Genomic DNA, 27478 nt, shown 5'->3' with positions numbered 1-27478 from the left:
AGCCCTTGCCTCCTCCCCTGCCCCCCGCTCCCTGAGACAGCCTTGGGGGTCCCAGGGTTTGCAGAAGTCCGGTGACCACCTCTCCAGCTGTCGGAGTTGGAGCCACAGGACCCGGTGTCCTGAGTCCTGGCGCCCGCACTCCTGCCCGCCTCCCCGTACCCCCAGAGACTCGCTGCAGCAGCAAGGGCCTGAGCGAGGCTTTTAAGAGATGCATTTGGGGCCTCAGCTGGAGCTTCTCTTGGCTGGATGGTCTTGATTAACATTGCTCATGACTCCTAAGGTTTCTTGTGTCTTTCAAATCAACATGTGCGGAAAGTTCAGTTTGGGGCCGAGAAGATGGTGAACAAGGAGCACACCCGGCCTTTCCTGCAGGCTGGGGCTGGCGAGGGCAGCTCCCTGGCCGAGGAGGATCTGCCCCACCCAGGGACCAAGGACTCCCTTGTGTGACATGCCTGATGCGTGCTTGGCTCTGCTGGCCAAGCCTACTCCCAGGGCTGGGCACGGGCACAGAACATCGTGGGTGCCCAGTGACTGTTTGTTGGGTGAATGAGTGTAGGACCCAAGGGAGATGGGAAGCGTGGCCTCAGCTTGGGGGCTGGGGTGCACTCCTCCCTCAGGGCTCCCGGCTGGTGGCCACTTAAACCTTGCCCGCCCTCCTCCTGCCCAGCTTCCCCTGAGCTTCAGCAGGGCTGAATGGCAGTGTAATGGGAACAGGCGGAGAGCTGGCGCTAACAACTGGGACATCTCCGGTCCGCCGGGGCCCATTGTGGTCTCTTCCTGCCTCTGCCGCCCACTGGCTTTGCTGTTCTTTGTGTTTCTGCCTCCCGGGTGGCCAGTATCCCACCCACAGTGTGTCTTCCTGACCTGCTGTGGTCTCTCAGGATGGCCTGGAAATGTCCAGCTGATTCTTGGGTTCACCATCCACCCTGAGGAGCCCAGGCCACCCCATCTTGGAAACTCAGCTACTTAGGTCCTGGCTACTGGAACACTTGGAGTTAAATTTAGTCGGTTGACATTTTCTGAGCACCTCCTCAGAGCCCACCTCAGTGCTGGCCGCCAGGGTGAGAGCAGGGGAAGAGGCACATACATTCCCACCTCCGGAGCGCATGGCCAGGTGAAATGACAGATGAGAAAACGGGGAGAGGGACAGAAGTGTGACATAGTGGTCAGAACACAGGCTTTGGAGGCAGGCGGTCCTGGGTTCAAGTCTCAGCTCTGTCACTTGCCCACTGCATGCCTTCTGCAAGTTGTTTTCCTTCCCTGGGCCTCAGTTTCTGCATCTGGAAAATGGGGACAACAGCCCTCCTGGCCTGTCTCACAGGTGGGAAGGACTTGGTAACTGGTTGATTTGGGGATCTCAGACCAGGCTTGAGAGGGCTCTGGGAAAATGACAGAGGGGTCAGACCTGGGCCGGGAAGCCACCTCTGGGCTCCCCCCAGCCCATGACTGGGGATCACCCTTGCATAGCCCATGGTCCATGGCCCACAGTCCTTGATGGGAAAGAGGGTTCACCCAGGAACCAAATGGCTCCTTGTTAAATTTCAAAATGGTGAAAGTGGTTGGAGTGTTGGATGGAAAGCCCGAATGTGTGCTACCTCACTGTCCCTTTTCCTTTACACCCGCCCCCATTCCCACACTCTGGAAAGTCCAGAGCCCAGTCCAGTGTTTTGGAAGGGTTTCTGGTGGAGCTGAGGTTTCTCTCCTGGGTCAGCCACGCTGCAGCCTCCTTTTCTGCAGCTGCAGCTCCTTACAGGCACCCTTGGCTCCTGAGCCTTGCTGTCCTTTTATGAGGCTCTGAGCCATGCTGAGCGCTGCCCGCATTCTGTCCTTCTCCCAGAGTGCTGCCAGCACAAGGCCATGACGTGGAGCAGATTGCAGTGAAGGTGTGCAGTAACGCAGGGGTGCGATGGTGGGGTGTCACGGCACGGAAAAGTTTCAAGGCGATCCGTCAGCGATCCCTCGCCACTGGGAATATGTCCTAGGCTGCATCCCCCAACCTTGGCCTCCTGTCTCCCTGAGGCTCCCATCTACCTGGCTTTCCCCTGCCTTCTAGAACCTTCTCTTCTCTCACTGCCAGCTTCTAAAACCCAAAATTCTGTTATTTTCTTTTTGTTTCTCCCTTGGCACTAAAGTCTGCTTCTGGAAAGTCAAGGAAACGTCCCAGTGTGTTTTCTTAAACAAAAGAAACCACCTCCCCTTGTCTCCACCCTCAGCAATGCAAGGAACTGGCAGAAGCTTTGAAATTAGAGGTTTCTTAAACACGATGGACTTCTCAGGCAGGGCTGCCCCCTGCCCCCCCAACCCATCTCTAGGTGGGGAGAAGCAGAAGGATTTATTCTAATTCCACAGCAAACTCCCATTTACTTATGAGCTATTTTCATCTGGCTCTGGCTGACATCCCTGGCCTTAGGGATAGATTTGCTCAGGAAACTGCCCATATGCTTGCTCCGAGGGGGCCTGGCCTCCACCCACGTGAGGACCTCACTCACTACTTTTCTTAGGAATAGGCTTGACCCACCGTCTCTGTTTTTCCCTTGCCACCTTTACTTTGCAACACATTTTGGGTTTTTTTGACAATTTCTTTGATTCAAGTGTATGTTGAGGGTTCTGCGTTGAGCCCAGCACTAGTCCTGTTTCCTTGAGGGGACAGGTGGCTGGGTAGGGCCTACGTGGTGGGCATTTGAGAGGCAGGTGTGTAGTGGTTCGGAGCGTGAGCTCTGGGACCAGGCTTCCCGGGTGTAAATCTGGGTTCTTCCCCCTTCTACCTGAGGCATGTTACTCACCCCCTGTGCCTCAGTTTTCTCACATGAATCATGGATGATAATAACCCCTGCCTCATAGGGGTTGTTGTGAGTGTCGAGTTTATGCACATGAAACATTTGGCGCTGTGGTTGGCACACAGCACTGGGTACTCTAAAGCCCTATGGCAGTTTAAGTGTTTGCCGTCATATGTGCTGTATGATTGCTTCCCTCAAAAAGGATGACCTGCCTGGTGAGGTCGAATGCTTGAAATACGGGAAGTTCCTAACCAGCCCTGGCCTGTGCTCAGATGAGTGGCCCATAGGGAGTGCTGCCAGGTTCCGAGGAGCAGCCTGCAGCGGTCAGGGAAGGCCACCTGGAGGAGGAGGCGGGGCTTCCTCACAGTTGCCATCCCTTGAGCACAACTTGTACTTCTCCATCTCCATGCCTTTGCCTGTGCTGTTCCCACCTCCCAGAGTGCCCTCTCTTCCCATCTTGAGTTCAAACTCAGAAGGGTCCCCCTTTTGTCAGGAAGCCTTCCCTGACAGCTGTGGGTCATCTCTTGGCTCTTGTGTTTCTGAAGCAGGCTGACCAAATCATCTTCCGCCTTAGGGTAGGTATCCCGCCTCCGCCTCTCTGCTGGAGGAGCGGGGAGTGGCCGACAGGCCCTCCCAGCTGCCTCCCAGGTGGAGAGGGTTTGGTGAGTGTTTGAGTTTGGGATTCTAGACCAGGGGTGAGAAGGCTCTAGGAAAACACACTGAGGGGTTGGGCCTGGGCTGGGAAACCATCTCTGGGCTCCACCCAGCCCGTGATTGGGGATCGCCCTGCATAGCCCATGCACTCCTGGGTGGCTCCTTGTTGAATTTCAAAATGGCAAAGGCAGCTGGAGTGTTTAAAAGGAAACCCAAGTGAGTGCTGCCTCCGGGTCCCTCATCGCAGGGGGCGTGGAGAGGAAGAGGCCTCCTGGGATGGATGACAGCTCCCTGTACCCCACTGCTTGATGCCCAGAGGGTGCTCCTGGCTACCTCTCACAGGGTGAGAGCTCAGTATTCCTTGGGTCAGGCTGACCTGGAGGCAAAGGCCTTACAGCTGTATCTCAACCTAACTAGATATTAAGTGGGCTTTCCTCCAGAGATTTCCCTTCCCCTTTCTTCCTCTTTTTACAGGAAGTACCACACACAGCCCTCTGGGTGAGACAGCTGGCTGTGCTTAAGCAAACAGCTGAGACTCTGTAACCAATTCTAAAGCAAGTCTTACTTTTTGTTCCCTCACAGGTTCTTCAGAAGACCTGAAATTCTGTGTGCTGTATCTAGCAGAGGTGAGTCCTTCCCCCGGAATCTGAGGAGAGAGATCTGTGTCCTGGTGCTTGAAGGAAGAGGTTGGGCCAGGTTCTAGTGCAGGTTCTGATGCTGCCTCCACACCAACTCCTGCAGCGGTTCCGGGCAGGTCCAGAGTGGCAGTGTCCTGCTCTGTGGAATGGGAACAGCAACCCCTGCCCCTGTGTCTCTTACCTCTGTGTAGAAGAGCAGTGGCCATGAAGGTGCTTAGAGGGGACAGAAAGACACTGTGGTCTCCTGCTTAGGACTTCCTGGTCTCCAGCCCCTGCAGCGGGTCACAGTGAGGGTGTGGCCTGAGAGCCAGGCATCACCCTATTCATCTGGTAGTCCTTCCTCTAGAGAGTGCCCTGATTCTTGTGCCCACCTCTTTCCTCCTCTCTTTCTAGAAGGTACCACCTATGTCCCCTCCTGCAGGGTCTTGTCAATATATCAAAAGGCCTGAAGGTAACTGTACCCTTACCCGGGCCAGATAATACAGGTGAAAGAAACCATCTAGCGCCTGTGTTTTGGGTCGGAGTGATACCCACTCAGTGTGATTGATGTTCCTCAATTCCTCAGACTGGTCATCTCAGTCTGATTAGAAGCTCAGCTAGACAGTATGCCTTTGCTGAGCAAAATGGGGGCAAACAGCTTATTGCTTGATATGGTTTGGGAGATAAAATATCATTACCAGGGGTTTAATCAAAGAGGGCCTTGGTGATGAAAAAGTTGAGAGCCACTGAGCCATACAAAGTTTTTCAATTTTCAGCACATTTTCTAATCCCAGCCTTGTACCTCTGCTCATATGAGTCTGCTACCAGTTCCAAGCAGGGATTTATTAGACCCATTCCTTCCCTCTGCTTCTGCTCGTCTGTCTTACTCAGTAATAGTCCTGGGAAACTGCCTATTCTGTGGGAGAATCTACACTGGCCACACGTTATGGGTGAGGCCTGGTCTGCAGTGGCTGGCCAAGAGGAGTACACCATTTTGAGAAGGAATTTGCATGTTGTCTGTGATTGGAAAATCATTCCTTCAGTTCCTGGCTAAGATAGGAGGTGCAGGGCTTCAGGCGAGTCCCTTGGGTGAACACAGACCCCTGAGGACAAGACAGTTGATGAGAAGTTAGCTTCAGGGGACAGCAGGGAGTCCAAAGGACAGTGGACCTTGTCGGAGCTGAGCTGGGGACCCTGGCAGCCTAGAATGGCCACTCGAGGTCCAAGAAGGCATTGATGTCCTCCCCTGTGTCAGCTATCCCCACCAGGCACAGGAAGTAGCTGGTGGGGACCCTTCAGGGCCGGCGTGAGTTCATTTCCCCGGAGCCGAGCGAGCAGCTTAGGAGAAGCTGTGAGGCAGGCTGGGAAGAGTCAGAGCATTTACCTCCCCAGCCTCACCCATCTGGAATCCAGTTCTCTCCCGCGGGGCCTGAAATGAGGCTCCAGGTTCTTTAATGCCAAGACAGCTTCCTGCCAGGCTGGGGTTATTTTTCCCAGAGAAAAACACTTCTGCTCCTTGGTTTCCAGGGAGCTGTGACCTCCTACCCCTCCAAAGATTGATGAAGGGATATTGATCTGGGACCTTTTATTTCAGTAAAGTGTCAGGTGATCTGACCCCAAGGGGCTGGGTGTTTGAAGCTCACAGGCAGCTAGAAGCCCCTCTGTTCTCTTAATGGGCTGCTCTTTACGAGAGGCATGTCTGTATCACAGGGAAGACAAGATCCCTGCTTGCCCTGTGGCCTGGAATAGGCTTGACAACAGTGGTTTGGGAACCCATGGGGAACCCCAGACTCACATCTTAGTTGGAACTCCCAGCAAGTGGTTTCTCTTCATTGCCTAACATGCAGGTAGTGTCCAGAGAAGAACCAGGGCAGGGCAAGAGAGTCAGGATTGGGGGACAGTTTTCCACTCTGCGTTGAGAAAGCCCCAACCGCCTGGGGGGCAGCAGCTCTGATTGTTCCCCAGCAGCAGGTCCTGGTTAGTTATCAAGTGGGGGGGATTGTTCTGAGCAGTCCTTGGCCCTGGGGCCTCTATTTCCCTGGACAGGGTGTCCCTCAGCCCCTACAGATCCATGGGACAGATGCAGCCCACGACTGGCTGTACCAGGGCCATCGGGTCAGAGGCCACACAGGTCAGGGACCATCCGCTAACTTGGAATTTGATCCTGGCTCCATTAGTTTAAGAGTCTGCCCTTTGGGGTTAGGAAGACCTAGATTGGAATCTTGGCCCTGCCATTTCCTAACTGAGTGATCTTGAGCAAGTCACATACTCATCTCTGAAACAAGGCTGATGAGTCTTACCTTGCAAGGTTGTTGTAATGATTAAATGAGATTCAGTAAGATACTGTGTCCAGGGCACTTAGCGCAGAACCTGCCACACGGTGAGTGCTCAATACATGGTAGCTCTTATTTCTGTCAGCTTCCTAACGGGGAGAGCTTTTCATATTCATTTACTCTCCATTAGAGACATCACCAATGATTTATTGATCCCTTAAAATAAAAGCTAAGAGGAATATCTCACTTTTTTTTTTTGTAACGTACATATACTGTTAAACAAATGAGGCAAGATGGAAGGCTCTGGAGGAGGCGGAAGACAGACTTTTTTTTTTTTTTTTGCGGTACGTGGGCCTCTCACTGCTGTGGCCTCTCCCACTGCGGAGCACAGGCTCCGGACGCGCAGGCCCAGCGGCTATGGCTCACGGGCCCAGCCGCTCCGCGGCACGCAGGATCCTCCCGGACCGGGGCACGAACCCGCATCCCCTGCATCGGCAGGCGGACTCCCAACCACTGCGCCACCAGGGAAGCCCCGGAAAGACAGACTTTGAATCCCTCCTCTCCTGAGACCTCCTGGGGCTGCTGACTTCTCCTCTCTGAGCCTTAGTTTTCTCATCTGAAAAACGGTAACAGCTGTGTTTTTCCTTCCTCCCTATGTCATTGGGTCACTGGGAGAATTGAATAAAATGAGAGAACATCTGTCACAGCAAGTGAGCAAACGTAAATTGTAGTAGAAGAGGTTTTAGTTTTTACAAGGATAATATTAATTCAGGAACAAGGAGGTTGAGGCAAGATGAGGGTTTTAAAGAAGGCAAGGGGAGCCATGTTTCTAGTTGGATTTGGGGATGTTCATGTTTGAATGCAGAGGTCTGGGCCCAATGCTGTCGCATCTGGCAGGCTCTGTGCTTAGCTAACCACCCTGCAGTCAAGGAAGCCCTGCCTCTGAGTGAGTTTCGTGAGGATGCTTTCAGGGCAGCTTACAACCTTGACCTTGGAGCCTGATATTTGAAGGCACAGTGTCTGCCAGTGTTGAAACTGATGAGTCGGATCACAGAGTGGACCAAGAGAGACGGTTCATATGCAGGGACGCCAGGCAGACAGTGGGGGCCCCTGATTTAGACAGATGGGAATTCAGCCTCCCTGGAGGGAGCTGTCTCCATGCTCCCTCTCTTGGCCAGGCCAGCCTCCAAAACTCCAGGCAACACTTAGAGAGGAGCCTTGGGAGCAAGGCCCTCCCCAGAATGTGTGCCCGTCTAAAACAGCCAGCCCCACCCCCCAGCCAGGCCCAGGGTTAGGTCCTTGGTGCCTCAGATGCCTTCTTGAGATCATGGATGGGAAGGTGCTTTTTAAAATTGATACTTAGATCAAGGGAATTATTATTAAGGCAGAATCCTGCTTCAGAACAGAAAGAGAGGAGGAAGTTGGGGCTCAGGGAGATAAAGGTAGAGGCAGGCCTGGGAGGCTCGGGCCAGGATCAGATTTGTGGAGTGATGGCCTTTCCAAGCGGGAAGGGACCACAGTCCCTGCCCCAACTCTCCCCTCGCAGGGGGAGCACAATGAGACAGAGAGCAGAGGGCCCTCTAGTCAGCTCCTGCCCCACCTGGTTTCTCCCTGGAGCATCTTGGGGTCTTTGCTGGGTGTGTCCTACCCCTGCAGTGGGCTGGGGGCTCTGGGAAGTGGGGGGAATCGGTTACTAAGTGGGAGGAGTGCCTCACCACATCCACACAGTTCCCTGAAACCAAGAGTTGGGGCTTTCTTCCCTCTCTCCTCTGATGCTTTTAGGAAGAACAGCTTCTGAGCACTTTGGGGCTGGAGAGGAATGGCTGGCACCCTGGGAACACTTAGCATGGGAGGTGGCCCTTCCCTGAAGGGGAGCATCCCTGAGGGTTGGGTTTGATGGCAGGGTAGACTGTGTCCCCAAGTGCTGTTAGATGATGCTGATAACCACCCCAGCTCAGAGCCTTTGCATTTGCTGTTCCTTCTGCCTGGAACAGTTTCTCCCGGCACTTTCCTGGCTGGCTCTTTCTTGTTCAGCCTTTGCCGGAGTGCTGCCCCTTCAGAAAGGCCTTCTCCGTCTGTCAGGCTCAGATAGGACCTCTCCCTTTTGGCCTTTCCACAATTTGTAATTACATTGTTTAATTGCTTATTGGTTTCTTGTCTCTGCCCCCATCCCGAGGGCAAGAACTCAGTCTCTCTTATCTCCCTCTTCACCCCCAGGGCCTACTACTGTCCCTGACACAAAATAGGTGCTCAATAAATATTTCTTAAACAAATGAAATACTAATAACAACAATAGCTGCTGTTTATTGAGGCCTGGGTTATTGCTTGCCCTCCCAATAGCTCTGAGCGGTAGGTGATATCACTGTCATTCCCATTTTACAGACTTTCCTGAGGCGACAGCTAGGAAGTGGCAAAGCTGGGATTCACACCAGGCCTGTCCAACTGCAAAACAAGGAAGGACTGCGTAGAAACTCTGTCTTTTTCTCTGTTCCAATCCATCCGACTCACGCTCTTAGCTCCCTGGATGAGTTCATCTAATCGCAGCCCTGTGGGGTTATAATCAAATTCCAGTGGAGACAGAAAGAGCTGGCCATCCCCTGCTCAGAGCGTCCTGGAGAGGATGATAATACTGGGCGTGCTGTCCCGCCCCTCCCCGCCCCCAGCATGTTCTGACTCCTTCGGGGCGGGGCCGACTCCCTGGGTCCCAGCCGCTCCCTAGTGCCTGTAAACTGGCCTGGATTTGACCTCATCCGGGAAGTCCCTCCAGGGAGCCAGAGTTTACTGAGGCCTTCACTTGCCAAGCACTGTGCTAGGCCCGGCTGAAAAAGGCCTTCCTAGAGGGAGTTTCTAGTCTAGTTGGGGAGACAAGACTGCAGCATCTAACAAGGTTAAATAGCAAAGTGAGATTTAAATGACAGCAGTGGTAGAGACTTGCACTCAGTTGAGCTAACAGTCACTGGTCAGACCCAGCTCACGTGTCAGGCAGCAGTGGGGCTGTACAAGGCCACACAACTGCTCTCCAAGGACTTTCCAAAGGGACCGAATCGCTGTTTGGGCACCCATCTAACCTTGGCCTTGTGATCAGATGAGTGTGCTGAGGTGGGGGAGAGGGGTTCTCTGAGCCCGGGGAGGGGTCCTGGCTCCATAGAGCATCAGAGGGGTGGAGGCCTTGGCCCTCTGGGTTCCCCACGTGCTCCCCCAGCTGCTGCCTTGTGCTGCCTGTCCCCGGGGGTGACCTCACCATCGCAGTCGGTGGCTCTCCACAGAACTCCACTGTGTTGGGAACCACTGCCTCCCTCCCTTCCCCCAACCCGTGGGCACACGGCTCGCCAGCTGGCCCCTGAGCCAGCTTCCCTGCTCGTCTGGCTACCTCGATGTCACCGGGGATTAGCGTGTGTTTGTGGCTTTTAGCGGTCACTCCCCTCCCTGTTGCAGCCTCACCCTCTGGAGCCCAGGGGTGGGCTTGGGCCTGGTCCTGGGAGCCCCTGAACCAGGGAGCAGCGCTGACTGCCCCTCTCTCTGTTTCCCCTGACATCAGAAGGCAGAGTGCTTATTCACTTTGGAAGCTCACTCGCACGAGCAGAAGAAGAGAGTGTGCTGGTGCCTGTCGGAGAACATTGCGAAGCAGCAACAGCTGGCGGCTCCGTCCCCTGAGAGCAAGGTAAGGGCCTCGCTGGTGGCCACAGCCCTGGCTGCCTGGCTCCCCCTCGGCCCGCCTGCACCCTTGAGCCTCCGAATCGAGCTTGGGACCAGCCCTGGCTTAGGACTTGGATCTGGGCAGCAAGCTCTTGGCAAGGAGGCCTGTGCTCGAACGACTCTCCCCCTTGGCGTGTCACTGGATCTACTGAGCGAGTTTGACGGTGCTCAGGTAGAGCGACAGAGCCAAATGGAGCACGACCCATCAGTTCTCGGTTCTGTTCTCTAGTTTGCCGACGGCAAGGTCTAGCTCGGGCCGGCCTCCTGGCTGCTGCCTGGCATGCAGTCCCCCTCTGCTATTGAGTGTAGGTCGTGCCCAGGGACAGCGAGCACACTGGTGTTTAACACTGGCCCGAAGCAGACATAGTTGGGAGGGAACGTTTGCGGCAGAAGCCGTGCTGGTTCGATGCAGGCCACGGCCGGGTGGAGCCAAGTGGAGTTTTCTGGGGACTGGGAGCCGGCCAGCTGGAGCATCAGGGAAGATTAGAGACTCCCAGCTGAAGCTGATCTGGGGCAGGCACCCCCTCGGCTGGTCGTGCCTGTGGAGGGCGTTGGGATCTGAGCTGGATTACAGCCTTCCCCTTGGTCCCCCGGATGCCAGGCCGAGGCACGGTTGTATTCCCCCATTTGTGAGCCTCTCAGGTCCCTTCTCTTGCTGAATGTGTTGGCCGTGTTGGGATTTGGTCTGATTTGCTGCAAAGGGAGCCGTGGTGGTTGGTTGGCCAGAACCAGGGAGAAGAGGGTAAAGGAAAGCGAGCGCCAGCTGGTCAACTCTCAGGCCTCGTGCTTCTTCCTGCTGCGTTGAGGGCCGCCCTGCACGCCATGCATATGTAGCCCAACGGGGCAGTGGGGCAGGCTGCTGAGGACGGGAGGTGGGGAGGAGGCTGCTGCGCAGCCCCTGCTGGTGGGGTGGCGGCGGACGGCAGCTCCTCAAATAGTGCGTGTCTGAGAATTACGTGATCTCAGACTCAACAGTTATCTTGTTTTACACTTGCCAGGGGCAAGAGTAACTGTGATGAGGGAGGACAGCGGGCACAGCATGGACTTCCGAGTCACATTCTGCTGCTGGCTGGCGGGTGACCTTGGGCAAGTCACTGTACTACTCTGTGCCTTGGTGTCCCCATCTGGGGATAGTAGTTTCTCCTCCAAAGGGTTGTTGTGCAAATTAAATGAGGCAGTGCATCCACAGTTCATAGCACAGTGCCGTATTCAGTAGGTGCTCTTGCTACGCTGGCTGGTTCCCAGTCTCAGCTTCTACTCCTCAACAGAGACTTGCCAAGGCTGTAGGCTGCCTGGCCCCCTTCATCCTGGGTCGGTCACAATCAGAGACTAGGCCACTTCCTCCTCATTGGGGTGGCCGCTGGGCTGTGGCACGCTTGCACTTGTGTTCCTCAGTTTTCTTGTGTTTTAGGCTTAGCTCCTCCCGATCTGGGGGAAAAGTTCTTTCTGCCTCAGCTTCAGAGTTTGCCGGCTCTGGAGAGTGTTGGCAACAGCCTTCTCAACGCCCTGGGGAGTCTCTCCACCTTCGGTTGGGGGGTGAGGGGGACAGTTTGAGTGACTGAAGGTAGGCTGGGTTTCTGGCGCCGGTCGCCGCAGGGCTGAGGGCTTGGCTGACTGACCCTGGAAGGGCCCGAGGGTTTGGGGCCTGGCTTCCGGGCCATGCCAAGATATATGGGCAGCCTGGGCAGGCAACAGCTGGATGCGTCTTCAAATCAAAACTCTTTAAACATGTGTTTAATGGAGAAGCTCTGTGTTGGGCGTGAGGAGGGAAAAGACGGAGGGCCCGACCGCTGGGACGGCCTCAGGATTGCCCCCTCACCTGGGAGCGGGCCCTGCCCAGCTGGCACACCCCACTTGGCCCGCGCTCCTTGAAAGGCACTTAGTAACCACTTTTGTTAGGCAGGCCCCTTGGGGATCTCACTGCCCAGCCTTCCCTGCCCCCTCACACCCACTGGAAGAGTCATAGCAGCTCATTCCTGCAGCATGCTTCCTGAGAGAAGTTCCCGTAAATAGGATTTTCTCCAGCCCCGTATGGTTCCAGGAGTGCTTCAGCAAAAAAAAAACCTTAACCACTGGGCCCAGGTGGCTGTCCACCCGGCACAGGCCATCCACCTGCGCTCAGCTCCATCAGGTCCTGGCTGCATCTGAGGTGACCATGAACCTCCTTGCCAAGGGCTGGGCCACAGCCCTTTTACTAGGCTTGCTGTCCTCCAGGGGGGAGAGAAGAGGGAAGGCCAAGCAGAGCTTGGACACTGGCTTCTTGCTTTGGTCAAGCAGAACACTTCTGCCTGAAATCTGTTTTGAGCCCTCACTGAGGAGCGTGCCTTTTTTTCTTTAAAACGCCTTTTCTTTGTTCTGAGACTGTTCCGCCTTCTGCTGCAGAATGGAAACCGATGCCTAAGCCACTCCTTGTCTGCCCAACTCCAGTGCCTCTTTGGGGAAAGAGGGCTTTGCAAGGCAGCTCCCCAAACTCCTGTGCTGCCACTTCTCAACCCTGTTCCTTTCAGCGGTGTTTGCTGACACTTGGAATGTGGGATTCTTCAAACATCTCAAAAAATGCAAAAGTTCTTCCCCAATTTGCAAAACATGATAAATGTGATATGCCCTGAACATGAAATGCTTCTGGGGAAAGACAGAGGGAATTGGAGGAAGATGGATTCAAAAGACAGTAGAGAGGCAGGTGTGCCACTCCCTGCTGTGTGACCTTTGGCAACCACTTCCCGCCATGGCGGTCCCATCTATGCATTGGTCAGGTGGCTCTTCGCAGCTCTTCAAGCTTTGTGATTCTCATGAAAGTTGAGGACCTGGAGTCGTCCACTTCTCCAAGATTTCTGTATAACTTGATTGCCTGTGAAGTGCACCGCCCTTAGGGGCCAGGTCTACTCCCCTCCTGGCCGGGGAGAGGGGCAGACATAGACTTTCTGTGCTGTGTCTGAGGTGCCTGTGACCTTGGGTTGCAGTGTTGGGGTCCCGGCTGGGGCAAGGACACAACGAGGCAGGCAGCAGCCGACTGCATCCCATCTCTGGGGCTCCACTGCCTTTCTCCGGCTTACTCCTGGCTGACCGCGGCAGGTGGAAGGCTGCTCCAGCTGGGCCTGCGTGCTCCCTCTTTCTGTAGAAATAAGTGGCCGGCTTCCTCTCCTCTCCCAGCTTCCTTTTTCTCACCACCCCATTCTTCCTCATCAGCATTCTGCCCCCTTTCTTGCTTCATCGTCTATCCCTGGAGGGAAACTACCTGTCTTCTTTCACCTGGGACAACTTCTACTAAACTCCCTGCCGTGGGGAACGCTGCCATGCTGCTAATCTAGAATAACTCACAGGTGGTCCTACCTGTGGCTGTTAAGGCTAAGCTAATAGGGAGAGACATGCATATTGTGTTGGTTATTCAATCAAATATAGAAATAAATGCCTGCTCTGGGCCAGACACTAGTTTAGGTCCTTTATGGGGGCGGGTGGAGGGCTCTTGGCTGTACATTCATTGTCAGTGAACCTCCACGAGCTCCCACCACATGCACAGCGCTGGCCTGGACAATGGACCTTTCTCGGGGTGCACTCTGAGCTCAGTGCTGGGAATGCACGGGTGAACCTGTCATATTCTTTCCTTGGGAAATTGCGGTCCAGCAGTGGAGACCGATATGCCAACAGACGGTTCAAAAATAACATAGCGAGTGGTATGGGAGGCATGAGCTCTTACCGCTCTGTGACCTCAGGCAAGGCACCGAGGCTCTCTGAGACTCAAGATTTTCATCAGTAAAGTAGATGGATGAACAGGGTTCTCGTGGGGATTAAACTCATGTAATGTGCTTAGCAAAGTGGCACACAAGAAGAACTCTGTGAATTATTATTATTAAAGTTATGTCTATATAGGAAGATTCATCTAGTCACCTTGTTTATTGAAGCTGAATGCTGCCGCTTTGAGCACATGTAACGACTGCTCCGTGTCACTTCCTGGTAGCCACCTGCTGTATTCCTGGGACCAGGCAGGGAAACTGAGGCCTCCTGGGTGTGCTCTGGCTGTAAGACTTCTCCCAGGTGTGACACCAAGGTGTGTGCCACCTCGTCATCTCCACTAGGGCGGCTAGAGATGGGGCCCTGGAGATGCCAGGGTCTATCTGAGCACCTTAGAAAGCAGCAGGGGCAGGTCCTGGAGTCAGGCAGCCCTGGCCCGAGTCGACAGCGAGCTAATTCCAGTTCTGTCTGGTTCCACAGAAACTGCACCCTTATGGCTCTCTCCAGCAGGAGATGGGGCCGGCCAACTCAACCAATGCTACCCAGGATAGAAGCTTTACCTCATCAGGACAGACTCTGATTGGCTGAGCAAACCCAAGGGCAGGACTCTGCTTCTGGCAACTTAACCCTTTCTTGGGCATCCCCTACCACACAGTAACCTCACCTCAACTGGACCCAAAACGGAGGACCAAGATGGTGGGACTAGGGTCATCTGAAGGGAGTGGCCCCACGGGTGTGTGGACTGGCGTCACAAGGACCACAGTGGTGTGCGAGACCCTGTGGGCAGATGCAGACTGGATCAGAAAGTCCCAAATGGAGAAGACCCAGAAGCTTATTCCCTACAAGGAAGAAGGAGGTGAAATAGCATCTGGGCTACTGGTGGTTCCAGCGCCTGCCTCAGGGGCAGCAGGAGAAGTTGGGAGAGGTCAGCCCTGACGGAGAACAATGCCAAGATCCTCTGCTGCCAGAAGATATCTCCACCCATTCACTCATTTTTCATCTGAACTCATGCATTCATTCCTTCATTCATCAGATATTTTTAGGGCGTCTACTTTATGCCAGGTTCTGGGCTAGGAGCTGGAGATACTATGGAGAATGAGAGGGATATGGTCTCTGCTCTTATCAAGGTTTCAGTCTTAGTAGGGGAGAGAGCATTACATAAACACCAACACACACACACACACACACACACACACACACATGGGATTACACACTGTGATCATCTATGAAGGAAAAGAAAGGATTCCTTTAAGAGAGAATATTATTAGAGATTGCTGTGTGTGGGTGTGGGGTGGGAGAGGGGAAGAGCATAACTTTTAAGCCAGGAAAGGAGTTAGCCAGTCAAGGCCTTTGGAAAGAATTTTCCAGACAGATGGAACAGCCTGCGAAGAGTACCTGAGATAGCAAGGAGCATGGCGTGCTAGAGGAACGGAGGCCAGGCCGTTGGAGCTGGAGCTTAGTGAGGGGGAAGACCAAGTAGGTGGGGGTCAGATCGTACAGGGCTTTGGTGGTTAATGTTGTACTGATTGCATTTGAGACACAGTGGGAAGCCAGTGAAGGCTTTTGAGAAAGGGAGTCACAGAATCTCAGGGACATTTCTAGACGATGAGAGAACCCAAGGAGGGGCCCAAGTGGGTGTGAGGAGATCAGTTTTTTTTGGGGGGGAGGGTCCCTTCAGTCCTCCAGGTGATGGGTGATGGTGGCCCGTCCTGGATGATGTCTGGGGAGGCGGGTATTTGAATGCCCAGACCCTCGGGTAGGGGAGGCTCTGCGATGAGGAGAGAGTTTCCTGTCCCTCCACCACTCTCACCCTCATCCTCCACCGTGTCTCACTCTTTCAGTGGATGCAAGTAAGGATGGGGCCTTCGTCACAGAGCCCCCTCCTGGTGAGGCCTAGGTAGGGACCAGTGCTGAGTTCTGAGAATGTCCCTGGGAGTTGGGAGCTACGGGTGCTTCAGCTGGCCAAGGTGGTCAAGTTCACAGCCCCCCAGCCTCAGCAGGGGTGGCCTATGCTGTCCTCCATCCTGTGAACACAGCCTTCTGGAAACTGACTGGGTTTGCTTTCTGCAGAGTTCCTGAGGGTCAGGGACTGGGGCTAAGTGAGGCTCGCACGCTTAGAGGAGGCCGTCCTGCCATGAGGCTGACGAAAGGCCTACATGGGGACAGCGATTAGCGCTCAGCCCGCTCACTGCCTGCTGCACCTTCTGGTGCAGCCCAGCGCTGGGCAGCTTTCACACCCTTCTCTAACTGCGCAGACATAGCTCACACACAAAGGGTATGTGTAGGATCAGGGTCATTTGCATAGAAAGGGGGTCAGAGAGGCTGGACTTCAGTTTAGAGAAGTCCCCTTGGAGCTTGGACACTCCGTGTTGTGTCTTTTAAGAGCTTCTCCGTGTCTTTAGAGAGGGGTCTTGTGCCCTGGTGAGTTTGCTCAGCTGCTTTGGCTACTTGACCCCTAAGAAGGGTGGCCCAGAAGAGGATTTGCCCCTTACCTCCCACGGATCACCCCTCCTCCCAGCCTAGGAAAGATCAGACGCGTGGCATCAGTAATCTAACAGGGGATCATCCCAATGCCCTGCCCAGCAGGGGAATAGCCTGGGCCTGAAGTGGGACAAGGGATCCGCAGTGTCTATCAGCCGAGACTCCGCCTGCAGGGTTAATTCTGAGTGGCTGAGCAGCTGAGTCTGCACAGACAGCAAGCTGCACCATGATTTCATTTGACTCCCTTACAAAATGACATTAAGGGGAGTGTGAGGCACAGGAGAATTGCCTGACTGGGAAGACAGCGAGCTTTTCTCTCCCGGACCTGGGGACCTACCTCTGTCCACCAGACAGGTGCAGAGGACGGGGGAGCTCTGGCAGCAGGGAAACAGAGACTCGGAACATGGCACTTAGCCCTGGGGACAGCACTTTCCTCTGGCTTGTCCCAACAAGCTGCTGAGTGGAGCGGAAGCTTCCGTCAGGGTCCTAGGCCTGGCTGGCTGCTGGGAAAGCAGACATCAGCTCCTGGAGAGCCCTGGACCCATCTTCCCCGTGACTGTCGTGAGCCACAGCGCCGTTGCTGCCCTGCCTCTCAAATCGATGAGACAATTAATTTGGCTCCACGGGCTCGAGAAGATGAAATATGACCGGGTGGCCACTGCTCCTCAGAGGCCCAGTCCATCCCAGACGTCCAGGATGATGAACGCATCGAAATCGCATTTGAGAGTCATAATCACGGGAAACATGGCCGAGCCCCTCCCTCCACATAAATCACGCTAAGAAGCTCACACAATGGTCTCTTTCCTGATGGGCCAATTGTCTTGGTGTGTGTCTCAGGGCGAGCTGGGAGCATGGGAGCACAACCATTTATTGTTGAAAAGGCCATCTGTGCGATTTGAATACAAAGTGATTCTTTAAGTTCCCCACACATCCTTTGATCCCATTTTTTTGTTTTCTTATTGTCTCAGGCTCTGGGTCTGTTGAAACTCCCAGTCCCTCCTGGAAGCAGTCATGCTCTGGTCTCTGCCGCTTGGGTCCTTTGGCCCTTTGGGAGTTGGAACCTGTTGGAAATAATGATGACATTTATTTATGTATGCCTTTTTTTTTTTTTTTATTCTTTAGCGTAAATTCTTTTTTCATAAATTCTGCCACCAAAGCCTGAATTTCTCATACACGGCACCAAGAGCATTCTGCAGATTGAAGGTGCAGGCAATTTCACAATGTGGGAGGGCTCCCTACAGCGAGAGCATGGGCTTCAGAGATGGCAACTGGGATCCCCAGGCATTATCTCCCTCAGACCTCCCAGCAGCCTTGTTTTATGAATGGAAGGGACTAAGACTCAGAGAAGTTAAGTGATTTATCCAAGGTCACATAACTGGTAAGAGACCGAGCTAGTCCTCAAGCCAAGGCCTTGCATCCTCATCCATTGCTCTTTCTAAATGAAAGGTTTGCCTCTTAGGAGTGGAAGTAAGAGAAATCAATCATCTCCTCCAGGAAGAGCCAGGAGGAAGATATCCTGCACGCAGAAATAGTGGCCCTTTAAGCTCTAGAGGGGATGCTTTAGGACTAATAAAAATGAGATGCCTTATTCTCTACACAGTGGAGAATAAACTTTGAGTTCGTATGGCCCAGGGGTGGCCCAAGCTGAAAAAGATGAATAGCTTCACACAAGATTTAAGAGGTCTGATGTGAAAGACAAGGTGGAAGTCCTGAAGACAGGCTCTCAGCAGCACTGGGATGGTGGGGTTACCCCATCCCCCTTTTGAGTCTGGCATTCAAGAGGACCAGCATCACAGTCTTGGGGTACCTGGCCGCAATGAACAGCGGCCGAAGGCAGAAAGGGATGGCTCAGGTTCAGGCCCAGATGCACTGAGCATGAGTACAGGAAGGAGGCCTTTGACCTCTGCCCTCTTGAGGGTGAGGAGAGAGCCTACTCCAGGTTTTGGGCCCAGATTTTGCCAGTTGACTGACTTGGAATCTCAACCCTAAGTAACTGGGTGTCCAATGGACTAGATTTCAGATATTCTCCACCCGCCGCCACCCTCGCCCCAACCCACCCACCCCCGCCAAAAACCTGTTTTCCAGTCTCTCCAGCTCTCCGCCCTCCCCTCCTTGCTGCCCGTCTGGCTGCGGAGAGACTGCCTTCTTCCCACCTTCCTCTTGGCCTCAGTCATCTCGCTATCTTTTTTTGTTCTTAAGGAAGATAGCACAACCTTACCCTCTATCTTGTCTTGACCTCATCTTTCTTCAAGGCTTTCTCTGAATAGGGCCACTGTTCTCCAAACTGTTCCCAGATCCTTGGTTTAAGAGCAGAATACTAACAGTAGGTAATGTATACGTGAGCGCTTAGACCGTGAACCTGGAGCAATGCCAGGCTCCTCACCTACATCGTCTCTTTAATCCTCACTACAGCCTGGTGAGGTTCTTTGTGGTCCTTACACATTTACTCTCATTATACCCAACTGATATAGGTAAGGACACTGAGTCTTTGAGGAGAAACTTGCCCAAGGTCACACAGCCAGTGGGTGGCTTGGACTGGCACCTGGGTGCCCAGCTCCAGAGCACTGGCTTTGGAGTGCTCTGCTCTCCTACTTTCCCGCAGTCACGGACCATCCAAGCTGGGAGGGGTGGGGAAGCTGAGCGGTCACACTTCCCGCTTCAAGACCATCGTGGGAGGCCATAGTCCCAGCCTGCTTCTTAAGGCTCGCCCTCTGCCCTCCTGCTTTGTGCCCACAGCTCGGCTGTATTGGATTATTTTCCTTCTCTGAATTCCCCATGCATGTTCGTGTTTAGGCTGTTTCTTCTGCCTGATGTTGCCTGCCCTCCTCTGCTGTTCCTGACACATACAGTCCTCAGCCTTCAAGCCTCCCCTGAGACACCTTTCTCAGACGTGCATCAGAAGTCACTGCTTCCCCCTCTGTATTCCACAGTATTTTGTTCATCTTTAGCACAGTGAGTTAGGCAGATATGTCTCACCTGCAAGACCGTGAGCTCCTTGGGAGCCAGTGGAGGTCAAGGTTTATTTATTTCTAATTCTGTTACTGCCTGGTCCTTGGTAGGTGCTCAGTAGATGTTGTAGAATTGGATTGGGCCATACAGTGAAAGCCTCTCACGTTCTGGAATCTAGACAAGGAAACTGAGGCTCAAAAAGGGGAAGTGACCTGGCCAGGTTCATGGGACAAGGTAGTGGCAGAGCCAGGACTAGAACGCAGGTCTCCTGACTTTCTTGGCTCAGAGCTTTTTCCATTGCACCTCGGCTTTGTAAGACCAGAGCCTGGATCCCCACTTGGTCTTAAGCAATCTAATCTGGCCAGACTCACTTCAGGGTTATAGATGCCACCATATCCACGCTGACTTCTGGGCATCCTCAGAGGGAAGGAGACCCTTCTGAGACCCAGAACTGCTCCTATGGTTCTCTTCCCTGGGTTTGTGGAGCTCCCTTCTCACTGAGCTCCTTGGCTTCAGAGAAAACCAGAGTAGGATTCTGAAGATCTTGGTTCAAACACTGATTTTGCTTGTAATTCACTGCGTGACTTTGGGCAAATTACTTCACCTCTCTGATCATTTGTTTCTTTACCAAGAAAGATGAGGGAGTTGAATTTAGGTGATCTCCAGGAGTCATCTTCAAAGCCTCAGGACTCTAATAACAGGTTAAAAGAAAAAAGAAATCAGACATTTTGGTCTTCACATTGAAACAAGAGTGTATGTGTGTGAATATATGCAAAGGTTGTACGTGGTTAATATTCATCATGTACTTGAGACAAATAAGTATACGTATGAACCTTATACAGGAAGGGGTCCTCATCACAGGCACTCAGGTTGTAAGCACATCCCTGCTTCCTCCCACCCAAATGTGCCTCCTTCAGGCTCGCCCCAGGGAAAGTGGCAAGGAGCTTTCAAACCTAGAATCTTCCCCTGGACCTTCTTTTTTCCCGCTCACTGGACTCTTGTTTTAACTTCACATATACAGGTATACACATATGTTCTTTAATCGGACTCCTGGTCTATGGCATAAAGCTCACTTTCAGTGGAAGTAGTGAGAATCTGTGTGCAGTGCCTTTAGTTTCTAGTGTGGTCAGAAGTCTCCTTCAGACTCTTCCCCAGAAGTTGCCACTGACTTTTTCATTGCCTTTAATGTATATCTTCTTTTGCTCAAACACTACTCAGGGTAAATTTTCTAAAACAGTGTCTTTTAAATGTTAGTCACTTTCCATTTTGGTTAAATTCCATCACAGTATAGGTTTCTGCTATTTCTCCTCGTGGGAGAAAATTAAGTGTTCAGTAGGCTAGCCTAGGAAGCTGACCACCATTTATAACACAATTTTCAATGGGAAAACGCATTCTGAGACCCGTCATCAACTCTCAGATGATTTGGGAATACAGCTCAACACACACCACAAAGCAGAGAATATAATATTTGTTTCACGAGTGACTAGAATTTTGACAGAACCACAGAATCTTTGAGTGTGGAACTGAAAAGCCTCCTCCCTCCCTCACCAGGATCAATCGATTAACAAGCTGATTTGTAGAAACCAAGACCAAGAGAGGGGCAAGAACTTGGCCAGGGGCACGTAGTTGGTGCCAGAGTTGGAACTAGGACCCACCGCTCAGCGCTCCTCTTCAGCGGCCTTTGAAGAGTCTGCCAGGTTGGGGATGGGGCGGGGCACAGACTCTCCTAGAGACACTCGTCATCTCACTCGGCTGTGTTGTCATTAGGAAAAGTAAGTCACCACTTTGGGCTGTCTAATGGAAATAGTGAGAAATAGCCCTGCTAATGGTGTGGGAAGAGGTTGTCTAGGCGGCTGGCTTGTCTATAAATTCCCCGTGCGTTCTCACTGGAGTGGAATGAATGGGGCTGCTGTGTTTTACCTGGAGCTCTGAGCAGGGCAGGGCTGTCGGAGATGCTCCCAGTTCTAAAAATAGTAGTGGGATTGGAGCTGAGGGGAAGAGGAAGGGGCTCCTTCGGGAGCTGGGTGGGACGCCTCACCCCCTTCCTCTTCCTGCGGGGCCCTCTGTGAGGAAGCGCCGTCGATTCAGAGAATGTAGATCTGGGAGGGTCCTGGAGCCACCAGCCCTCACGGCCCCTCCTCACACAGAAGAGGAGACCCTGGAGGCCCGCAGTGGGGAAAGGACTGGCCAGCCGTCCCCAGCCCAGGGGGGAGGTCCCAGACGGCAGGCTGTTCTCCTCCTGCTTTTAGCAGGGCCGCAGCAGACCGGGCGAGGTTTTCTCTCCCTGCCACTGGGAGCGCACAGAGCCTGGGAACTCCTGGGGCCGGATGTGGTTAGGCTTCCTGAATGTCGCCCAGCAGGCGAGGAGTCCCTGGCTGGTCTGCCCTGAGCCCTGACCTCAGCCAACTGGCCTGCCAGCGCCACGCCTTCCCCTTGCCGTTGTCCCCACCCTTGCTGATTTGTCCTTCTGTCGCCCCCCTAGACTGTCTGCAGGGAGGGAGGGCAAGGACCCGCACAGAACCAGCCTGCAGGACAGAGGGCCTAGTGGCTTGGGACCTTTCTCTGCCCATCCCCAGGAACAAGCAGGGGCAGCTAAGGTAGAGGCAGGGGCCTGATTCAGAGGTAGGCGGGCCAGGGTTCAAATCCCAGCTCTGCTTCTCACTAGCTGTGGGATGACTGGCACGTTACCTAGCCTCTGTCAAATGAGACAAGGACATCTCTCTCACAGGGTTCTCCTCAGGAGTAAGGGGAATGGTCTGTGCAAAGTGCCTGGTATGTAGTAGGTACAGACAGCCCTCTGTATCTGCGGGTTCCGCTTCCACAGATTTAACCAACCGCAGATAGGGGAAAAAAAAAACATTCCAGAAAGTTCCAAAAAGCCAAACTTGAATTTGCTGAGCTGGCGACTATTTACATAGTATTTCCGTCGTACAGCTATTTGCATGGCATTTACATTGTATTAGTATTATAGGTAATCTAGAGATGATTTAAAGTATATGGGAGGGATGTGTGTAGGTTCTGTGCAAATACTATGCCATTTCATATAAGTGACTTGAGCGTCCCTGGATTTTGGTATCTGCTGGGGGTCCTGGAACCACCCACCTCCCACCACACAGGATACCAAGGGATGACTGTGCTTAGTGGCAGCTGTTATTGCTAGATCAATTGTGAACATGTGCTTGACTCTGCAGCCCCCTTCCTTGGCCCTCCACCCATGAGGGCATGGCAGGTGTAGGGTTTTTTTTTGTTTTTTTTTTGCATGCAGTTGACTTTTGTTGTATTGTTACAAAAGTAATTCATGTTTATTATGAAGAAAACATTTTAGTACAGTTGAAACGGGAGAAGGAAATGTTCACCCTTAATCCCAACACCCAGAGATAACCACTGTTAACATTTTGGGGTGTATCCTCTCAGGCATTTGTTTATACACACATATACATTTGTGTGTATAAACAAATTGCAAATTGGGGTTGCCCATGCACACAGTTTTCTAAGTTGCTTTTTTCCATTTAACAATGTAGTGCATCCACGTTTCTATGTCAATAAATGTGCTTCTACAACATCATTTTTAGTGCCTATAGAGTATTTCATTGTGTAGATGAAACAGGTTTTATTTTAAAAAATCTCCACTAGGTCAACATTTAGGTTGTTGCCAATGTTTCATTGTTACAAAAACCTGAGATAAAAATCTTCATAGCTGTATCCCCAGCATCCAGTGTACGTCTTTGACCCACCACAAATACTTGTTGATAAATGAACATTTTGTTAGAATAAATTCCTGGTACTAGAATTTCCAGATGAAAGGGTATATATTTGTAAAAAAGGCTCTTGATACCTATTGCCAAATTACTCTCCAGAATGATTGTACCAACTTATAATCCCAGTTAAGATTGACCAATTCATCCTGCTTTGCCCCAGACTCTCCCTTTTTAACATGGAAATTCTTGCTTCCTGGGAAACCCCTCAGTCCCAAGCAAATTGATACAGTCTGGGTAAGAGACCATTTCCCCACACACTCACCAACACTGTGCGTTGTTACATTTTTTAGTAGGTTCATTTCTTTGAGTACTAGAGATGTTGGATGTTTATATGCCTTTCAGTTATTTACATTACCTCTTTTGTGAGCAGCTTGTTCAGATCTTTTGCCCATTTTTCTGTTGGGCTGTTTATAGCTTATTAATTCACAAGAGCTCTTTATAAAATAAGGATATTTGTATATTAACCTTTTATTTTTTAAAACTATAGATGTTTCTGATTTATAGGTAGTCATATCTGTAAATTGCTTTGGTGGCAGCTTTATTGAAGTATTATTCACAAATTATCCTTTTAAAGTGTACAACTCAGTGGTTTTTTAGTATATTTACAGACTTGTGCAACCATCACTACAGTCAATTTTAGAACATTTTCATTATTTCCAAAAGAAACCATACCCTTTAGCTATCACCCACCCATTCCCCCATCTCCTCCAGACCTACACAACCACTAATCCACTTTCTGTCTCTGTAGATTTGTTCTGGACATTTCCTATAAATGGAATCATGTAATATTAAGTCTTTTGTGACTGGCTTCCTTCATTTAGCATGAGGTTTTCAAGGTTTATCCATGTTGTAGCATGTATCAGGACCTTATTCCTCTTACGGTGGAATAATATTCCATTGTATGGCTATACCACATTTTATTTATTCAGTCATCTGCTGATGAATCTTTGGGTTGTTTCCACCTTTGGGCTATTATGAATAATGCTGCCATAAATGTTTGTGTACAAGTTTTTGTGTGGATGTATGTTTTCATTTCTTTTGAGTATATACATAGGAGTAGAATTCCTGGATCAAATGGTAACTCTTTTTAACTTTCTGAGGAACTGCTAGAATCTTTTCCAAAGTAGCTTCATGATTTTACCTTCCCACCATCAGCGTACAAGTATTCCGATTTCTCCACATTCTCTCTAACACTTGTTATTTTCCTGTTTCTTTAAAATCATAGCCATCCTAGTGGGTGTGAAATAGCATCTCATGGTGGTTTTGAATTGTGTTTTTCTGATGACTAATATCATATTTATAAATTAAAAAAATATTATTTTGCCTTTAGTGTTGTGGTATCCACCCCAGGGTTATACAATATTCACTTCCCCCCACACCTTGAACTTTATGGTTTTATTTTTCAACTTTTAACATTTAGTCTATCTGGAATTTACTTTGGTATATGGTATGAGCAAAAATGCTTTTCATTCTTTCCAAACAGGTATTTGCTCCAGTGCTTTTACATTATGTTAGGATAAGTATCCTCTCATTACTCTTTTTTAAAAAGAATCTGTTCTCACATATTTGTTCTTTTATTTTTTTTTAACATCTTTATTGGAGTATAATTGCTTTACGGTGGTGTGTTAGTTTCTGCTTTATAACAAAGTGAATCAGTTATATGTCTATGTATGTCCCCATATCTCTTCCCTATTTTTTTGAGTTATCCTTCCTTTACTCATTTATCATAGACCAAATTTCCACACATTGGTGGGTTGATTTTTGAATTCGCTTGTTTCCCTCATTTATTCGTCTATTTCTACATCATACTGAGACTTAATCACTGTAGCTTCATAATATGTTTTAGTAGTATTAAATATCCCAAGGCTAACTTCTCATTATTCTTCTGTAAAATTTCCTCTGAAGTTACACACCCTAATTCTAGTCTGCTGGTAATTTTACCCATATCTTTTTCACCGATGTATTTCAATATCAAGAATGACACCAAAAAACATCTACAAACAATAAATGCTGGAAAGGGTGTGGAGAAAAGGGAACCCTCTTGCACTGTTGGTGGGAATGTAAATTGATACAGCCACTATGGAGAACAGTGTGGAGGTTCCTTAAAAAACTAAAAATAGAACTACCATATGACCCAGCAATCCCACTACTGGGCATATACCCTGAGAAAACCATAATTCAAAAAGAGTCATGTACCAAAATGCTCATTGCAGCTCTATTTACAATAGCCAGGACATGGAAGCAACCTAAGTGTCCATCGACAGATGAATGGATAAAGAAGACGTGGCACATATATACAATGGAATATTACTCAACCATAAAAAGAAATGAAATTGAGTTATTTGTAGTGAGGTGGATGGACCTAGAGTCAATCATACAGAGTGAAGTAAGTCAGAAAGAGAAAAACAAATACCGTATGCTAACACATATATATGGAATCTAAATAAACTAAACTAAACTAAACTAAAATAAAATGGTTCTGAAGAACCTAGGGGGCAAGACAGGAATAAAGACGCAGACTTAGAGAATGGACTTGAGGACACGGGAAGGGGAAGGGTAAGCTGGGACGAAGTGAGAGAGTGGCATGGACATATATACAGTACCAAACGTAAAACAAGTAGCTAGCAGGAAGCAGCTGCATAACACAGGGAGATCAGCTCGGTGCTTTGTGACCGCCTGGAGGGGTGGGATAGGGAGGGTGGGAGGGAGACGCAAGAGGGAAGAGATATGGGGATATATGTATATGTATAGCTGATTTATTTTGTTATAAAGCAGAAACTAACACACCATTGTAAAGCAATTATACTCCAATAAAGATGTTAAAAAAAAAAACAAAAAAGAATGACACCAGATCTATAATAACATGTCCTCATGTCCTACAACCCATAATAAGCATGTCAGCTGGCCCATACTTCTCTTTGCTCTTCTCCATGACTCCTAGGTATTGCTGAAATCATCTGAAATTTTATTTCTGATTGTTATTATTCTTAAACATTAGTTCTATTGCATTTTGAGAATCATTTACTTAAAATTGCATTTAACTTATCAATTATGTCATCCGTAGTTAAGTGTATAAATGTTTCTGGCTTCATTGCTTGCCAGTCTCCTGTATCCCACAGCATCTTATTCTTGACTTCTGGATTTTGATTCATTTTGGTCTGGAGAGCTTTCTTGAGTAAATTTTTCAGAAAGGATCTGTGGGTGGCATACTTTCTTAGTCTTTGTAAGTCTGCAAATATTTGCCCTCATGTTTGAGTCATCTTCTGCCTGAGTAGTGAATTCTAGGTTAACAGTCCTTCTCCCCCAGAAACCTGAGAGAAAGGCTCTGTTGTCCCAGCATTTGGTGTTGTGAGAAGTGCCGTACTCACCTGATTCTCTAAAGTTTCTTTATGGAAGCAAGCAGAATTTCTCTTTCTAATCTTTGGAATTTAGAAATTTCCCCAGATTATTTCTAGTTGTTTGCTCTCTTTTGGTAATTTTTCCTGGTACTAACTAGGTAAGCCTTTTTGGTCTGAAGACCCAAGTCTTCCCTTAGTTCAGGGAAATTTTTTACTGATTTTTGGAATAATTTATTTTCTATGTTTTAAAATTTCCTCTTTTTGGATTTCCTACTACAAATAATAATAATAATGCCACCTAATATTTATCAAATGTACTTTCCTTCTACTGTAATATGTGATCTTCTTAACACTGTTGTTATTATTCCCATTTTATAGGTGAAAAAAAACAAAGGAACAGAGAGGTTAAATAGACTGTACAAGGTCTCACAGCTAGGAGGTGTAGTCCATGATCCAAACCCAGGCATCTGGCTTCAGAACCTGGGTTCTTAGCTACTGCGCTATACTCCCTGCCTGTCAGAACCAACCTCCAATCTTGACCCTGACCCTGACCCTGACCTCAATACCCTTCAGTGAACATTTGAATGTTGACAGCTAGGGACTCTATAAGCAGTAGGAGAAAACATAGGGATGCTAGAATGAAGGAGCTGAAAGAGCTTGAGAAACTGAGGAGCAGAGATCATCAGAGGTTCTCTAGTGAATTCAGAATTGGGAATCTTCCCCTCCCCCGTTTTCCCTCTGGTCAGCCATGCTCTTCAGGCCTCATCTCTGTCCCTGGTACTACTGCATGGTCTCCTGGTAGATCTCCTGGTTCCTACTCCTGTTCCTTTAGTTCACCTCTCTAAACAGCAGCCAAGATGATTCTTCCTATAAAGCAGACCCGGTCACCTTCTCACTGCTGAATGTTTGTTGAATGACTGCATGAATGAAAAAATAATTCCAGAGTACCTATTGTATGTCAGACACTGTGCTAAACACTGGTGATTCAGCACACGTTAGGCAAGAATCTTCCCGTTGCAAGTGACAAGAATCCAACTCAAATTAGCTTCAGCCAAGAAATGGAATTTATTGGATTTAGGAGGGTAGCCTTCGGGCATAGCTGGATTCAAGACCTTGAGCAATATCACCAAGAACTGGCTTCACCCGCTCTATCTCTTGGCTCTACCTGCTTATGTGTTGGCTCACTCCCTTAGTGATGGCAGATAG

At 50.3% G+C, this 27478-nt stretch overlaps 1 protein-coding gene across 13 annotated transcripts in view; it reads left to right on the top strand.

Moving 5' to 3' along the window:
- The window catches only part of RGS3 (regulator of G protein signaling 3), a 160276-nt gene that overhangs the window by 90397 nt on the left and 42401 nt on the right, over positions 1 to 27478 (top strand). For 10 of the 13 annotated variants that reach the window (XM_082613111.1, XM_082613101.1, XM_082613113.1 and 7 more), the window contains 2 exons: positions 4014 to 4057; positions 9860 to 9982. In XM_082613111.1, coding sequence (XP_082469237.1) covers positions 4014 to 4057; positions 9860 to 9982 — 167 coding nt within the window. Of the gene's footprint in view, positions 1 to 4013; positions 4058 to 9859; positions 9983 to 14226; positions 17371 to 27478 lie in introns of those variants that run through there. The other 3 variants (XM_082613117.1, XM_082613104.1, XM_082613108.1) reach the window with 1 other exon arrangement.

This window comes from Mesoplodon mirus (genome assembly GCF_964341445.2).
Source record: "Mesoplodon mirus genome assembly, chromosome: 1".
In the NCBI taxonomy this organism is placed as follows: domain Eukaryota; kingdom Metazoa; phylum Chordata; class Mammalia; order Artiodactyla; family Ziphiidae; genus Mesoplodon; species Mesoplodon mirus.
Note: the sequence above shows the minus strand (reverse complement) of the source record. Positions and strands in the feature narration are given on the sequence as shown.